This window comes from Aphelocoma coerulescens, chromosome 2 (genome assembly GCF_041296385.1).
Source record: "Aphelocoma coerulescens isolate FSJ_1873_10779 chromosome 2, UR_Acoe_1.0, whole genome shotgun sequence".
In the NCBI taxonomy this organism is placed as follows: Eukaryota; Metazoa; Chordata; class Aves; order Passeriformes; family Corvidae; genus Aphelocoma; species Aphelocoma coerulescens.
In genome coordinates, this window is record NC_091015.1 from 164303225 (window position 1) to 164319687 (window position 16463).

The 16463-nt window shown below is 46.0% G+C and overlaps 2 protein-coding genes across 11 annotated transcripts in view; one reads left to right on the forward strand and one right to left on the reverse strand.

Moving 5' to 3' along the window:
• Window positions 1-7692: 7692 nt before the first annotated feature.
• Window positions 7693-8951, forward strand: RPLP1 (ribosomal protein lateral stalk subunit P1). Its single transcript, XM_069005557.1, has 4 exons — window positions 7693-7864; window positions 7959-8033; window positions 8139-8256; window positions 8834-8951. Exons 1-4 carry the CDS (start codon window positions 7793-7795, stop codon window positions 8911-8913), a joined length of 345 nt encoding a protein of 114 aa, XP_068861658.1. The 5' UTR covers window positions 7693-7792; the 3' UTR covers window positions 8914-8951.
• Window positions 8952-9804: 853 nt separating this feature from the next.
• The window catches only part of PTK2 (protein tyrosine kinase 2), a 194278-nt gene continuing 187619 nt past the window's right edge, over window positions 9805-16463 (reverse strand). For 7 of the 10 annotated variants that reach the window (XM_069005548.1, XM_069005547.1, XM_069005545.1 and 4 more), the window contains 4 exons: window positions 16153-16259; window positions 12494-12841; window positions 11958-12038; window positions 9805-11044 (listed from right to left, as the gene is read on the reverse strand). In XM_069005548.1, the coding sequence (XP_068861649.1) occupies window positions 10835-11044; window positions 11958-12038; window positions 12494-12841; window positions 16153-16259 (746 nt within the window). In that variant the 3' untranslated portion in view covers window positions 9805-10834. The remainder of the gene's footprint in view (window positions 11045-11957; window positions 12039-12493; window positions 12842-16152; window positions 16260-16463) is intronic. The other 3 variants (XM_069005554.1, XM_069005549.1, XM_069005550.1) reach the window with 1 other exon arrangement.

The following is a 16463-nucleotide window of genomic DNA, read 5'->3' on the forward strand; positions in this document are numbered from 1 at the left end:
CGGCACTGAGGAGCGGGGAGGGGAGGAGGAGGAGCCGCGGGGTCACGGGGAAGGGGCGCTCCGCCCTCCGGCCCGGGCGGGCGGGAAGCGGCAGCGGGAGAAGGAGCGGCAGCGGTGCCGAGCTGAGGGGCCCCGCTCCCCGCCTGCAGCCTCGTCTGAGCTCTGACCACGGAGTCACAGAATCAGGCAGGTTGGAAAAGTTCTCGGAGATCATCGAGTCCAACCTGTGACCGGACATCATCATGTCAACCAGACCAGAGCACGGAGTGCCATGTCCAGTCTTTCCTTAAACACGTCCAGGGATGGTGACTCCACCACCACCCTGGGCAGCCCATTCCAATGTTTAGTCACCCTTGCTGTGGAAAAACTCCTGATGTCCAGCCTAAACCTCCCGTGGCACAGTTTAAGACTATGTCCTGTCATCCTGGAGCTTTCAATGAGACCTTGGGAAATGACGGTGTGCCTCTAGCACTCTCTCTGCTACCTCTCCCTGTTACATGTTTGAAAGGAATGCTGGAATTATATCTATATATATTATATATATATTACATATACTGCTGGATCTTGAATTAAATTTGGATTTGATTGTTTAACTTCTTTTATTCCTCCTGTTGCTGTGAAAACCTCAGCTTGGTTACCTCATGGATCCCACACTTCCATACCACATCCACTTTTAGTCGTATCTATGAAGCCCAGCTGTGGTCGGGTTGCCTTATTGCCTTGTACAACCAGATAATGCCTGGTACAGTACACATGTAAAGTTTAGTACAACAAGATAATGTCTGGTTGTACACATGTAAAGTTTACTACTGCAGGAGACAAACTAGAAGTTATGTGAAAGGGGCAGAGTACTGAACAGTATGATGCACTGAGAACCTGGTGATACCCCTGGAGGGATTTAGAAGACATGGATGTGGCAGGTGGGGACATGGGTTAGTGATGAGCCTGGTAGTGCTGGGTTAATGGTTGGACTTGATAATCTTACATGTATTTTCCAATTTAAATGATTCTATGATTCCACATCAGTGATGATAATTCCTGCAGGAACTGTCGTCCTTTTGTTTTCACCTAATTGGTACCTCTTCCTTTCAGGAGAAGAAAGTAGGAAAAATAAAGTTAAACCTGCTAAGGAGGCAAAAAGCAAGTTAATGATGCTCACTTCCACTAGAGTTACTTACAGAGTTCCAGCATAGCCATGATCTGTACTTTCAATCACCTCCTCCATGTTGATGTGGAAGCCTTTAAAAAATTGATGCAGTTTTCAATCCAGAACAGTCAAGCCCCGTCAAAGTCAACTGAATTCCTTCACCAAGTCTTGTCTGCCAAACGACAAGGCAAACATACAGCTTGTAGTGTTTATCAAGCCAATTAATATCCTTCTTCATCAATTCATATTTCAAGTGATACGGAAGCATCTCACTGTTCCGAAATATTTACTCTTCCTTTTGGGTCAAACTTGCAGATATTCAAGGGCTGCTATTAACAGCTCAGCTTTCACTTCAAGTAAACTGTTCCTGAAACCATTGTCACCACTAGAGTTTCCACTGGAGTGATTTTGGATTTGTCTCCATTCCAGGCTTCTCAAATTGCTGGGAAGTAAAGATTTACCCGTAACTATAAACAAAGGACAAAATTATGGGTCAGCTTTAGTTTTAAAGTAAAGCCAAGCAGCTCTAGAAAAAAGATAAGCAAGGGAGCTGGAGCTGGCAAAGAGGTTGCTGTTTTCCTCTCTCAGAGGAGCTAGGTAACATTTTTGGACAACCACCAATAATTTCTGGTTTATGCTATATAACCTTACTAGAGGCTGAAAAAGAGGGTGGATGGGGAGAAATCCCCAGGAACAAGAGCCAGAAGAGAGTTATCAGAGGCACATTTGGCCTTTCTGCTGCAGTGGCAGGGGGAAAACATTCAGTTTCCTATATCAACATCTAATGGTTTTTATGCTATATTTAAACCAATCTCTTCAACCTGATTAGTAATGTAACTTCCTCTAAGATCAGACCTTCTATCATGCCTGTTAGGCCTGCATTTAAAAAAAAAAAAGGCATAAAAAACACACTGACAACTCTCTGGAAATGTTCACTGGACTAATTTGGTCACCCTGACTATCAGCACTGACTTCCACTGAAGCTAAAAGTCCACTACAATAGTGTGCTAGCAGTTTGAAAATAACAAGCTAACAAGCATCAGAAGACAGGTGAGATATAAGGGGAGGTTTATAAGGGGAGGTTTTCTCTCTGGCTCCATAGGATCCTCTGCAACGTATTTCAGAAGTTCCCTGAAAAATAGAGATCCTGAAAATGACAATTAATGCCTCGAACATCCTAGAGCGCAACATATTTGTACTGATTTAAAGCTGATTTCTCTGGATTTAGCACTTCATAAGTAAAGGGATCTCATTTTTTTTGTGTAGAACTACACATTCAGCTAAATAACGAATTAGTTAAATTGTTTTATTTAGGCACTGCTTTCCCATGTGGAAGTGCTGCTGTTCCTCAGGTATATTTTCATGGTACTGAGCACTTCCAGCACCATTTCTGTGCATCTGAGGAAAGAGAGTTCCAACTTTCTTCTGCTTCTGTTCACACACTCATTTTGGGCCATGTCACTTGTTTTATTTCCAATGCCTTCTGTCACTGACAACTGCTGTTTGGGAGCACAGTGAAACCTAATTATGTCTTACTGGGCCATTTCACCCAAAAAAGGCCTCAGTTCTTGAAAAGGTTTGTTCTGAAAGAGAGGTTTGAAAGCTCTGTAACAGCATTCTTTTATGCATGCTCTTTATATGCTGTATTAACAATTATATGGTAGTATAAGAACAGATGCTTAAACACTTAAAATTAGGCTTTTCTAAAGAAAAAAAGTGCGTGACTGTTGGGCACAATACCTGTCTTAACTGCTGGATTTCAAGATGACATTTCCCAGTACTGATAGCTGTCACAGAAGAAATTATTAATTTTGGGAAAAAGCATGTTCATGTTCTAATCATTCTGGAAGCAAAGATGGTATTTAGGAGCAGCATTTAAAAATCATGTATAGCAGCAGCAGCAAATTAGGGAAAATATTTTCTATACAAATAGGCCAGTGACAAATTATAAAGCTTTTCTTTTGATGAGGAACCATACATTGACCTCCCTAAGTAACAACCCTTCCCATGTTCAACTGAATTAATATTAAAACCCCAGAGTTTATAAATGTCTGGCAGTCATTGCTTACAATGATACAGCAGCAAAAATTTCTGCTCAGAGCTGAAAGATGTAAATTTTATTCTTGACTTGGAGGGGATTTAAGCTTATATTTGCCATCTCTCAACTGGCCTAACTTTTCTTGGAGTACATGCATTAGATCTGTCATATATTCTGCATTCTGCTTTGCATAAGAATTTAAAATCAGAACCAAAATGAAGAAGTCCATGGCTCTGTGCTCTAATGTGTTCACATTTTACAAAGACTTTGAGGGTTCTGGTCCCCTGCTCAGGAACTGTTTCTTATTTTAACAAGTAATGATTTAACCACAATTAATCCATGGTGGAGGGACCAAAACCTGATTTATGTCTTTCTATAATCAGATGACTGCCCCAGCTACTAAGTTACAAAGCTGCATTTGATTTCTTTTGTCAAATGGATTGCAGTAATTATTTATTAAAAAAAAACAAAACCAAAACCAATGAAAAATACTTATTCTCATTAGATTACCAATGATAATAATCACTCAAACCCACAACTTTTCCAGATGATCAGGGCCAACAATGCAACAATTCAACATGATGGAAAAGATGCAGCACCACCTATTGGGGATGTGTTACACACGCTGGTTATTACAGTTTTAAGCAGTACCAGAGTTTTGTTCTTCATTGTAATGACCTGGTTACAAGGAAAAAAACAAAACAAAACAACCAAAACACACAACTAGGAACGAAAAGGAGTTTCCAAAAAGATTAAAGAAGCAAATACTGTACCTGAGACTGTTCACTAAGAAAAAGACATGTCCCTAAGTGCCACACCTACATGTCTTTTAAATACTTCCAAGGCTGTTGGCTCAATCCCTTCCCTGGGCAGCCTGTTCCAATGCCTGACAATCCTTTCCATGCAGAAATTTTTCTTAATAGTGAATCTAAACTTCCTGAGCACAACTTGAGGTCATCCTGTCACTTATTACCTGGGAGAAGAGACTGACCCCCACCTGGCTACAGCCTCCTGTCAGGTTGTTCCTTCCCCAGCTCTGTTCCTTTTCTTCAGACAGGCTCCAGCACCTCGGTGTCCTTCTTGTAGCAAAGAACCCAAATCTGAACACAGGAGTCGAGGTGTAGCCTCAGCAGTGCTGAGTACAGGGGGACAGTCATTGCCCTGGTCCTGCTGGCCACACTTTGCCTTTGCTCACTGATAAACTGAAGCCTTGAGAGCCGGAGAGAGGTGGCTTAAGAAGGGAAGAGTCACCTCAGGAAGGTTATAAGCAGCAACAAAATAGTTAAGCAAGGACAGAGAAAGAGAAAGGAACTATAAACTTCAGGTGCCCTTGGTAAAGACCTCTTGAGTTTGACCACTTTGATGACCACCAGTGGCCTTGGTCATGTTCTAATGATCAGGCATCAGCTCCGTAGTGCTGCACACTCACAGATGATTTAGGACAAGGTGCTAAGGACTGACTGCTTTCTGTACAATAATGACAGATTTTGCTGATGTTTTCATCTTTCTTGGCAATGCACAAGCGCATCCAGCCAGATCTCTGCCACTGCTCTTTACCATCCATCCTCCAAGTGTGAAATATCCACCTCAGGGAAGTTTCATAGCCAAGTTACTTGTTTTGTTTATCATGAAGACAGCCCTGTGTGACCCTGCAACATCTTGCTAGTACACAGCTGTGTCATCGTCCTAAACCTCACCACCCTGGAAATAACTCACTACCCTGGGACTGTAGAATACACAGAAGAATGTAAGGGGGTTTTGTTGCTTTTTTTAAGCCTCCATCTATTTTTAGATTCATCCAGAACAGAGACTTCTGTTCCAAAAGGATGGCAATGTTAGACACTAAAAGTACAGACTGTTACAGGATCAGAGGTGAAAAGCACACACCACTGCAAATTTCTAGATCCTTGGTCTGATTTATTAACTGGCTTTATTAATTAAGCTTTAAATATTAATTAATTAATTAAGCTTTATTAACCAGCAATCCTGATCAGATACCTAGTCTTCCAAGAACTTTAGGAAGCAGCAAAACTGGGGCTTCTTTTGGTGTTTCGCTTTCTTATTATACAGTGATTTGTTTTCATCAGAACTTTATTCTGGGCTCCTACAGAGCAGCTTTATCAGTGTCACTCAATAGATGCAGCAAGACAGCCATGAAGTAAGGATGCAGGCAAATCTCATTTAATTAACATCTTTGCCAACCAAAGCCTAAGATTATGTGAATGCCACATTTAAATTTTAAGTCTTCATATTTTATTTTTTAACAACCCATCAGCATTTCTAATAATTTTTACCTTGAAGACTGTTACATCAGAACTGTTACAAAACCATGTCTACTAAACCTGTATTTCACTGTTTGCTTGCACACTTCCAGTACTCATCTCCCAGGCCAGCATCATTTGCAAGTTTATTTGATTGAAAAGGAATCTATTTCTCTGTTGCTACTTTTCAGTCAGATCATCATTTCATGGACCACTGGGACAGCTCTGAGGGCTTTTGCACAAGAGACCTTGGCAACCCTGGAGTGAGGGACAGACAAGGCAGGCTCATGCAAGTCCCTGGGAAATCCCATCCTCAAGCACACAGCAATGACAGAGGGTCCAGGATATTACATCCCAATGGAAAAGTGCATTTATTTGCTACTTTGAGTTAGGTATAAAAATGTAGACAATTGCCCTGTGCCTTGCATAGGAGTTTAAGTAAATGCTTAAATTCAGAGCTGGTGACTTCCCTAATAGGGATAAGCACCCACAAGTTAAGCACTTCAACTCTCTGCATTTATCATCTCCAGCAGTGAGTAGTGTTAGGTCTTTGTTTAGTGAAATTCTCAGTTGTTTTTGATCCTTAGGGAGGGGTGGATAGCAGGGGTCAAGTCCTTCTTGCCTACCTCAGTTTTTACTTGTAATGGTCTAATAAATCCTCAAATTTCCATAAAGGAGCACTACAAAAGCAAGCTGTTGGATACACTTTGCTGGTAATAGAAAATTGTCGTTTTAGGATTCTGAGCTTTCAAATTTTTTGCAATTTTTGGAATAATTTTCCTTAAGCTTATTTTCGATAGTTTGACTTACTTGGCTTGGGTTGGAAGGTACCTTTGAAGGCAGATAGCCCAGCCCCACTGCAATGAGCAGGGACACCTTCACCTAGATCAGGATGTCCAGAGCCCTGTCCAGCCTGGATCGAATCCTGTCCCTCAGGCATGTCAGCCACACCACTGAGCTTGGAGTCATCTGAAAATCTGCTGAGGGTGCACCTGATCCTCCTGTTCATGTCTTCAATGAAGATTTTAAGTCATACTGGTGCCGAACAGATCCCTGAGGGACGCATCACTGATCTCATTGGGCAGTTGATCACTGTGCTGTGGATGTGACCACCCAGCCAATTAGTTATCCACTGAACAGTCCACCCATAAAATCCATCTCTCTCCAATTAGGTAGAGGGAAGTTGTGGGGGACAGTGTCAAAGGCTTTACAGAAGTCCAGACAGGTGACATCCATAGCCCTCCCCTTGTCCACTGATGTGGTCACTCCATCATAGAAGGCCCCTCAGCTGGTCAGGCAGGACTTGTACTGATGGAGCCGTGGCTGTCCCAAATCACCTCCCTGTCCTCCAGGAGTGCCTTAGCACAGCCTCTAGGAAATCTGTTCCATGATCTACCCAGCCACCAAGGCTCATCAAATGCACATCTGTCAAGAAGACAAAAAAAACCCCCAGAGAATATTTATTTTTCACAATCTGATGATTCCTTTGGAGTAAAACTCTGGAATTAGCTCAGGCTCATCAGAATCACAGAATTACAGAACCACCGAATGGGTGAGGTTGAAGGGACCACCATGGGGTTATCTCATCCCATCTCCCTGCTCCAGCAGGACCATCCCAGAGCACATGGCGCAGGATTGTGTCCAGACAGTTCTGGAATATCCCCAGTGAGGGAGACTCCACACCTTCTCTGGGCAATCTGTCCAGTGCCTGGTCACTGCACAGGAAAGAAGTTGTTCCTCATGTTCAGGTGGAAAAAAATCAGGCTACACAGTTCTGTACCACGGGCTTATTCTGCACCTTTTCTTCCCATTTTATTACATATAGAAAATGGAGTGTTTAGCGACCCAGTGAGACCTGAAATGGGGTCGGGGGGAAGGGGATTAGGTCCCTCAAGCTGTGCCAGGGAGGTTTAGTTTGGATCCTGGGAAAATTGCCTCCCCAGAGTTTTCCAGCCCTTGCATGGGCTGCCCAGGGCAGCGATGGAGTCCGCATCCCTGAAGGAATACACAAGCCGTGTGGATCTGGCACCTGGGGACATGGGGGGGCCTGGCAGTGCTGGGGGAGCGGCTGGGGGAGGGCTGTTCGTGGTTTTTAGGAATGAATTATTCCCTGTGAGGGCCGTGAGCGGTAAAGGCGGGAGGGGGAGGGAAAAAGGAAGGAGCGCGCGCGCGCACCCGCCATGCGCAGCGACTCAGTGGTGACGTCACCGATGACGCAACACGAGGCGCTGTTATAAATGCGCGGCCGCCGAGCCCGGCCCCTTTCGCTCCGCGGCGGCCCAAGGTGCTGAGTCCTTCGTACGAAGCTAAGGCCGAACCACCCGGCGACCAGCACCGCGCCCCGCCATGGCCTCCGTCTCCGAGCTCGCCTGCATCTACTCTGCCCTCATCCTGCACGACGACGAGGTCACCGTGACGGTGAGTGCGGCCGCACAAGATGGCGGCGGCCGCGCGGCATGGCCGCCTGAGGGGCCGGGCCGGGCGGGCTCTGAGCGCCGCTGTCTCGTTGCAGGAGGACAAGATCAACGCGCTCATCAAGGCGGCCGGAGTGAACGTGGAGCCTTTCTGGCCGGGGCTCTTCGCCAAGGTGGGCGAGACGGGCCGCGGGCCGGGCCGGGGCGGCGTGTGGGGCTCTCCCCCCCACAGCCCCCCGTGTTAACGAGGCTTCGCTGCCGCTTCTCGGTCTCCGCAGGCGCTGGCGAACATCGACATCGGGAGCCTGATCTGTAACGTGGGAGCGGGCGGTGGAGGGGCTCCGGCTGCCGCCGCTCCCGCGGGTGGTGCCGCGCCCGCCGGCGGAGCCGCCCCCGGTAAGTGGCGGCCGTGTCCGAGCGAGGCACGGAAACGTGGATCCATGGAACGGCTTGGGTTGGGAGGGTCTTAAAGGTCGTATCTCTCCAACCCCCCTGCTGTGGGTAGGGACGGTTTCCACTGGACCAGGCTGTTCAGAGCCCCATCCAGCCTGGCTTCGAACACTTCCAGGGATGGGGCAGTCACAGCCTTGCAAGGACCAGTGACACAAGCTGTGTTCATGAGGTTTGCCTTAGAGTATCTGAGTGTTCTCGGTGAAAGCACCCTCCTATTGAGAAAGGCTGGCACATAAAGTCAGTGTACAGGATTAGTGTTCCCTCAGAATTAAGACTGCTCTTCCTGTAATGTCATCAGGATCGTACATTAGCATCTCAAAGTTTTAAAGGTTTGATAGAAATGAATTCTGAAGCCACTTTGCTAATACTGCAGACACTATTCTTGGGCTGCTGGCTTAGCTTGTTAGGACTGCTCAGGTCTTCATGCTTGATGTTACAGCCATTGTATGTGAAATCCTTTGTGACAAGTGACTTCTGTGAGCAGATAAAAAGAAAAATAAATCCTGTCTTTCTTTTCCAGCTGAGGAGAAGAAAGAAGAAGAAAAGAAGGAAGAATCAGAAGAATCTGATGATGACATGGGCTTTGGTCTTTTTGACTAAGTTTTGTACCTGCCTGTAATAAAGAATATCGACTTGTACTCTGCCTCTCAGGTGGATGTTTGTGAAGGGGGCTGGGTGGACGATGGCCAGGTTACCTGCAGCTCCTGGTAATCGCTGTTATGAGTCTTCAGCAGGGGGCTTTACAACTTGTCAGGTTTTTTTTGGTGCTTCAGAAGTACAGTTAAGGCTCCTAAAGGCACCCACAGCCTCTGGACAAAGGTGGGAATGAAATCCCAGTGAGCACAGCTCACACAGGGATGCTTGGAGCTTGGAGCTGCAGGTTATCATGTTCAGTGAAAGGGCTGAGGGTTTGCTAGTGCTGCAGACTCTGTGGTGACATCTCTGGTTACAGCAGCAGTGCAACTCCCCTGGCACCTGTGCAGGGGCAGCAGCGGCACAGCAGAGTCAGGGGCTTTTCACAGTGGGGGAAAAGGCAATTCTCAGGTGAAGGGCTGAGGTTCTGAAAGGTGTAGAATGTATTTACCTTTCCAGACTTTTTAAACTGAAAACTGGTTTGAAGGGTGGGTGTGGGAGGTGATGTAGTGCTGCACTAGAAAGGAGCTACTTAAAAAGAATGTATTTCAAAAATAACTTTTGAACAGGACTTTCCCAGAGCAGTTGAACAAGGTAAGTAAGGGCTGTGTTCCAAATATGTATTGCAAAGCAGAGGCATTACAAAATTCCAGGTGTGTAAGAAGGGCTCCAAAGTTGTGGGGGAGAGTTGTTCCACATCCAGACCAAACACTGATGCACTCTGCACTGTCCCATCTTTTACATTTCTATAGTAACTTTTTGATGTGATGGTAGGTATTTGTATTAACTCATTTATATCTAAAAAGATGCAGGTACCCAGGGAAGAATTCTGCAGTGCACACACACAAAATAACAGAGTTTCACTGGTAACACCTTTTTAATAGGTCAAAGTAACTGTACAGTTCATTATATTCTTCCTGAGAATAATTTATACCCCTCAACAGCCAAAAGGGAGTGTGGTTTTTATTTTAACAGAACAGATGGCATAACTGGAAAACCAAGGAAAATCTAATTACACTGCTCTACTGTAACTCCTCCCAGGCAAGAAAGACAAAAGGATGGGTTAGTTAACTACACTGGGTTTAAAATAGTCACCATGGCTTTAATCTGTCTTTATAAATTATATAAAAATGGGGGACATGAATGGTTACAGATCTCCTCTAAATGCAGCTCTGAATTGATCTGGTACAAAGCAGCATTTTCACTTCCAAGGAAAACAACATTGCTACAAAAGAACTGGCACATTATCCTGGTGAAAAAGACGAGTGTTCAGTTGTGTCCTACAGCTAGTTCCAAACAAATGCTTCACACAGTCCCATAAAAGTAAAAGGCAGGAAGATGAAGAGGGCTTTAGTTTGTCTTGAAATGACTGAAGTCTTGAAAATATAGCTTTTTATTCTTTCTCTGTAAATCGTGATTAGCATATTGCGAAGTAAGTGTTCTAATAAAAAAATTCCAGTCTGGATAGTTCATATACTGTGGGCAAGAATTCTCAGCCCTGAGGTTTCCCCGAATTCTTCACAATATCTTTCTCCCATCTGCTGCTCCAACAGTTTTGGCTCCGGGACCGGTGGCAGCTCAATGCGAAGCGTGTCCCATGCGATGGTGTGAACTGCCCTGTGCCCCCGGCTCTGAGTGCCTGCGGGCTGCTGTACAAACCTCATCTGCTGATAATGCCACGTTCTGAATCCCAGCCCAGCTCGGCTCCACGAGAGAGACTTGGTTAAACTGTTGCAATGAGAGAACCAGCGGCCATAGGGCAGGTCTGGAAGCGAGAGGCGCTGGAAGGCCAGGACTGCTCTGGGTTAATCCTCACTGCTGGTGGAAGGTGAAGGAACATCCTGTCGCAAGCAGAATTCCGAGGCTGATGATGCTCTTCCCTCAGTGCTTAGTGTGGTCTGGACTGGCTGATTTTCAGTCTGGCTTGATCAATAACATCCAGCAGGTTTTTGGCATCCACAGCCAGGGCGTGAGCAGCCGTCAGCATTTGCTTCTTGTACTCCTGCTGCAGGCTGGTCATAACGTACTGCTGGGCCAGCTTCATCTTGTTGATGAGCTCAGCCAGGTCCGAGTTCAGCAGCTTCTGTGCCATCTCGATCTGCAATGAGACAACTCCATCAGCCCTGGGGGGCGTTTGAAGCACCCCACTCAGAGCAATCCCAGAGCCACAGCCCCTGCTTGGGATTCCTGACTGAAACTGGGCTGTGTCTGTGGGCACCATGTGGAGCAGCAGATGGAATCTGGCACCTGCTGCTCCATGCCTGGTGGAGATCAGGAGCAGCCCTGCCAGCTGCTGAACCACCCACTGTAAAACAGCACCAAGACCCAAGTAGATTTTAAACCACAATTTGGCATTAACAGCTTGCTATGGGTTTTCATGTCCCTTTTAGCATCACTCTTTTTATTACTGGAAGCAGCTCTAAAGCACAGAAGTAGCTCTAAAAAATAAAATGGGTCAAGAAGGCAGATACAGGTTGCTTAAGCACATGGCTAAGTCAGGATGAACCTCTGAGATGGCACTTCCAGAACCATTCTCTGCTTTCTCAGTACCACACTCATTCATGGTTTTGGAGAAAAACTGTTTTACTCCTGAACTTCATTGAAAGCTCTCAGTCACTCCTCATCCAGAGCTACAGGCCACCTTCCAGCTGCACCAAGCTCTGCTCAGTTACCTGCTCAATGGCGTGGTCTGCAAGCAAATGACAGATGACACCTGTGCTAAGAATTAACCCCAAGATGGTCTCCCTGCCTTGGAATATTGGGGTTTATGTCACCTTCCTATGGGTGACACCTATATCCAGTTTGAAAATCCTCACTAATACCAAGCCTAAGTCCGTGCAGCAATTTTAATAGAATTCATTTAATGCAGAATTATAACCCAAGAGTACAGACTGCTCAGGGAGCCAAAAGGTGTGTCTGTGCCAAGAAGGGAGCACCAAAACCTGTCCCAAGTGGCTGAGGCTGAGTGGGAAGGCAATGGCTGAGCATCAGGTGAGCAGAGCTCCACGTACCTCTCTGTGGGTGCTTGCAGGGAGCACTGGGAGGGTCTCATCTACTGTTGCCAGTAAAGTTCTTAGTGCCAAACCAACCTCCTACGAAAAAAAGATTAAAGAAATAAACTTGGAAGAAATGGATGACAGAATTTTAGGAGTGCAAGAGACAGTGGATACATTTAACTCCTCGTTTGGATAAGGAGTGAATTGGAACATGCCTGAGGCACTTCAAAATCCCACCTGCAATTTTGTCTATCACCATCCAAACAAGATGCCAAAGGGTTAATAACAAGTTTTTCTCAAAAAAAGTGAAAAGGTGGAGGAGACAGCACACAACTCAACACCCTGGATAAGCACAGGCCAGCTGGGAATGAAGCATTGTTGTCCACAATACTGGGAACAGGATCCAAAGCTCCAACCTCTGACCACAAGTCACCCATCCCGTGAACACAGAAAGCTTTTCTACTTCCAGCTTTCCAGACATTTTCTCCTGCACCGCTTGAAGACCTCATTCAGGGAAGAAATAAACCCCGACTTTAGGCATTGCCCCGTACCTTCACCATGGGCACGTACTCCTCGGGCGGAGCCGGCTGTATTTTACTGGACATTTCTATCACCGCCTTCACCAGCCCGGTCACGTTCTCGTAGACTTTGTCATTGGAGCGGTCCAGGTTGGCCGTGGGAGGAGGGCTGATCTCCTGCGGCTGAATCTGCAAGCAGAGAGGGGCTGCTGAACCTCCCTTGCCCAGCAGATGGGGCTCAGCCTCTTCCCAACTTGCCGGGAGGGGCTCAGGCTCCCCGTGTTCCCCACAGCCCCCGCCCGGCCCCGCTGCTGCCCTGAGCTGGCCGAGCACGCTGGCTCCAGGGGCTGACGGAGTTTCTTTTAGTTCTTCTGACTGAACCTGTGAAAAGACACAGGGCAACTTCTACCAGGGTTTCCCTGAAAAGCTTCCAGTATAACTCCTTGAACAGAGAAGTGAATAATTTGAGGAATGAGAGTACTGAGTACTTCACAGGTCTCAGTGGTTCAAGTTCCACTGAGGGCAACAGGTATGAGGTTCCTCATTCCAGAAGGGATTTTTGTGCTCCAAAATAACGTCAGAGCACACAGTAACGTACTGATATGTTAAAGAGAGAACTGGAACGAGATCATCTTTGAGGGTCCCTTCCCCAATTCCATGATTCTATGATATTGTTAGAGAAAATCTACAGCAGGTTAACAAAAATGGTGTCACCAATACAGGTGGGAAACATGGAATGCTTTTGGACAGTTGATTTCCAAGAGATTAGAAAAAAACTAGTAAGTTAAAAATCCTGTGGTCCTTACTCAAGCAGAACTTCCAACAAAGTCGGGTATGTCTGGAGTTAAATCCGAGACAGACTGAAATAATCCCAGGTCTGAAATGAAAGAAACTTTGCACACTTCCTTTGTAAGGTCTTCAGTATCTCTGAACTGTAAAACTATAACCATCCCAGTTTCCTGAAGCTATTCCCTACTACGGGATGCCCAAACCACTCTGTGTGAGAGGGTTAAAGAATTCCTGAATTTCTCCTGAATCTGAGATGGTTTGTGGTGGTTCAGCTCCCTACACTGGGTTACTGCTGCTCTCAGGACTGGTCCCAGCTCCAGAAATTATTCACTGCAAGCACCTGATACCCTGCCCTGAGGAAAATGTGAAATAGTTGGATGAGACCTTCTCTAATGAAGGAGTGCAGGATTCAGCACATGGTGATTCCATTTTGTAGCATTTCATTAAGTGGGTACCGACAGCTATTACAGAGATTCAATCTAGTGCATTGATCAGAAAATACCTTAGGAGAAAGAACACTGTAATCTCCTCAATCAGCAGGGGAAGGCTGTGATTTGAATCAGTTTCAGCAATCAAGAAGTTAAAACAGTCATTTGGCAAAGTCACATGCAAAGACACTTTGGAATAGGGCACATACACACACGCTCACGCACTGCTTACCCTCCATGGCTATGGTTGAGCAGAATGTGGGGGGAAGTTAAAGAAATTTACCAAAAGAAGGGAAAAAAAGAAAAACAGTATTAATAAAACTCAGCAGGAAAAAACAGAAAAAAAACAAACCAAACCAAACCCAAAATATGTGTAGCAATAAGAGACCAGTTAAAAAGCCTGCAATGAAAACGCATCCTCACCAGAACCGGCAGCCACTTGGGTTAGCTCTGGGTCCTGTGTGACAGAGTGACTGCTGTGCACCTGTGTGGGCAGTGGAAGGGTTTGCCATGCACCCCATGCTTCCTCCTGACTAAACACATGGGCACGAGATCATGCAAAGCTGGACAGGAGCAAGCCAGTCTGGCGAGCAGCAGAGTGGTGAGTGGAGCAGAGGGCCTGGGAAACCACCTGTCCTGGGAGCACTGCTGGTCCCTCTACACAAACAGTCCAGGACTTGATGCATTTAAGAAAATGCTGTATTCATCTTTCTGAAACTTTTTGTTTAGGTTAGTTATGATGGGAAATACACGGTCATTTAACTGTGCAGGGCTTGTTCACAATAACTCATCACAATCTTGGTGAAGAACTGCCAAGAACCCATTCTAGGTGATACCCAACCCTTGGAATTCCAGGCCCTAAACTTTCAAGGCTATGGACAGTGTGTTTCTTCACACTTGGTTTCTCTCTGTTTATCCCCAAAACCAACACCACTGCTCTGCAGAAGTCCTGAGTTTCCTCATGGAACTGGCTGACTCTGCCTCACCCAGGAGGCTCCCTAGAGCCTGCCCTGCAGGCTCCCGACAGCAGGCAGTTCCAATCCTCTTCATTTGTGTTCTCCCTGAAAAGGGAGTCTGAAATGAACCCTAGATGCATCTTCAGTTTAAGGACTACAGCCATTAACAAAGCTATGCCAAAAAGTAATGGGCTGTTTTTTTCAAGGGACATAACCCAATTTCAAGAAAATTTGGACAGAAAAAACCAGAATCAGCCATTCTTTCCTACTCAAAAAGCTATTTAGTACACAAATCCTGTTCATTTGTCATTACTGATGTCTCTGGCTCAGGTTTGTTTGTTTTCAAAAGGACGTATTTCAAAAAACATTTTTTATGTTCCAGTATCAGCATTTAGAAAGGAAATTTTAGAGAAGCCAAGTTTAGTAACACATCTGTTACTGCTTTTTGACGTTTTTTGAGGCTTGGCAGCTCGTAAAGCACTGGCATCAGATTATAATAAATAATCCTGCTCAAATTCACCACTGCTGGATATTTACACTGATTCTTAAACATTCCAATAATCCCAGAACAAGAGCAGGAGTGAGACAGGCTGGCAGTAGCTAGGATCAAGTTGTGCTGAACACACTGCTCTGATGGCAGGTTTTGAATTTCATGTTCAGATGAACAGGGCTTTTTCTATATTTTCTTAAAGCACCTAAAATAAGGGTCACTCATCCCAGCTGCTGTGGCCACCACACCATGGATTCCTGCTCTTTACTACAGGCTTGGCAGGGCTGTTTCCTGGAGATTAGAAAGGTGGCAGAGTCCCACAGGCAGGGAACAGCACACAAAGGGATAATTTTGGGAGTGCCTGACATTTGGGAGTGCTCCTAAGGAGCAGTTCTGTGGACACCAACTGCAGCAGGGGCAGGACACAGCACCCTGCAGCACCTCTGCTACAAAACTGCTGTTGAGTTTCAGTTTTGGCTTTACTGCTATTTATGGGAGATGAAACAAGACATCAGGAAGTATCTCACTCTCAGGTCAGACAGCCCATTTCCCCTCTTCCCTTGTTTCCCAGAGCTGGTAGGGTTTGAGGAGCCCTGGTGCTGCAGTAAGAGCTTTTTGAGCACCACAGTTTGGACAGGTCTCATCTCCCTATGACCAAGGACAGGAGACTTTGGTACCACGCCCTGGGATCCCTGGGTGCGCTCCTTCCTGCTGAGCAGGGAGCTGGGTCCATTTGGGACACTTCATACACTCTTTAAACTAGAAACAAGCTCACCTGGGCAAGTTCTAGGTGAGGAACACACTGAATAATAGCCAGGGAGAACCTGAGCTCCCTCCCCACTCCCCTGGAGAGCTGCCAGGGCACACTTGCCCCACGACAACATTAACTTGTGAAGTTTGGTTGCCTTTTGCTTTCCACAATCTCTTCTTCAGGAACACCAAACTACCTCAGAGCAGTCATGTTTGATTTGCTGGGGGTGTTTCACGTGGCCCTGGTAATGTTGCATTTGCTGGGGGTGTTTCACCTACCTTCACACCCTCATTGTAGCTGTCCACAGGGCTGTTGAGGCTGGCGAGGCTGCCCAGGTGCCCGGGGGCTCCGGGGCGCGGAGGCTTCTTTGGCGGAGCTGCGTGATCTGCTCGACAAAAAATGTGTGTTTAGAGCACCAAGGTGTCAGATGTACCTGTACCCTCTGGTCTGCCAGCACTGCACAGGCTGCACGTGCCCTCCTCTGCAAAGGTGGACATCTTTAGGCATCCTGCAGTAAACCCATTGTTGTGGGAGCTGCACTTTATGAGAACAGGATTGTTTTAGTAAAATACTTTGAAACTCTTCTTGT

Excerpts from the sequence above, each read along its gene's own strand:
- RPLP1 (XM_069005557.1), top strand. The coding sequence starts at position 7,793 with ATGGCCTCCGTCTCCGAGCTCGCCTGCATCTACTCTGCCCTCATCCTG. Across the intron at positions 7,865-7,958 it reads ACGACGAGGTCACCGTGACG|GAGGACAAGATCAACGCGCT; the intron begins GTGAGTGCGGCC and ends GTCTCGTTGCAG. Across the intron at positions 8,034-8,138 it reads GGCCGGGGCTCTTCGCCAAG|GCGCTGGCGAACATCGACAT; the intron begins GTGGGCGAGACG and ends CGGTCTCCGCAG.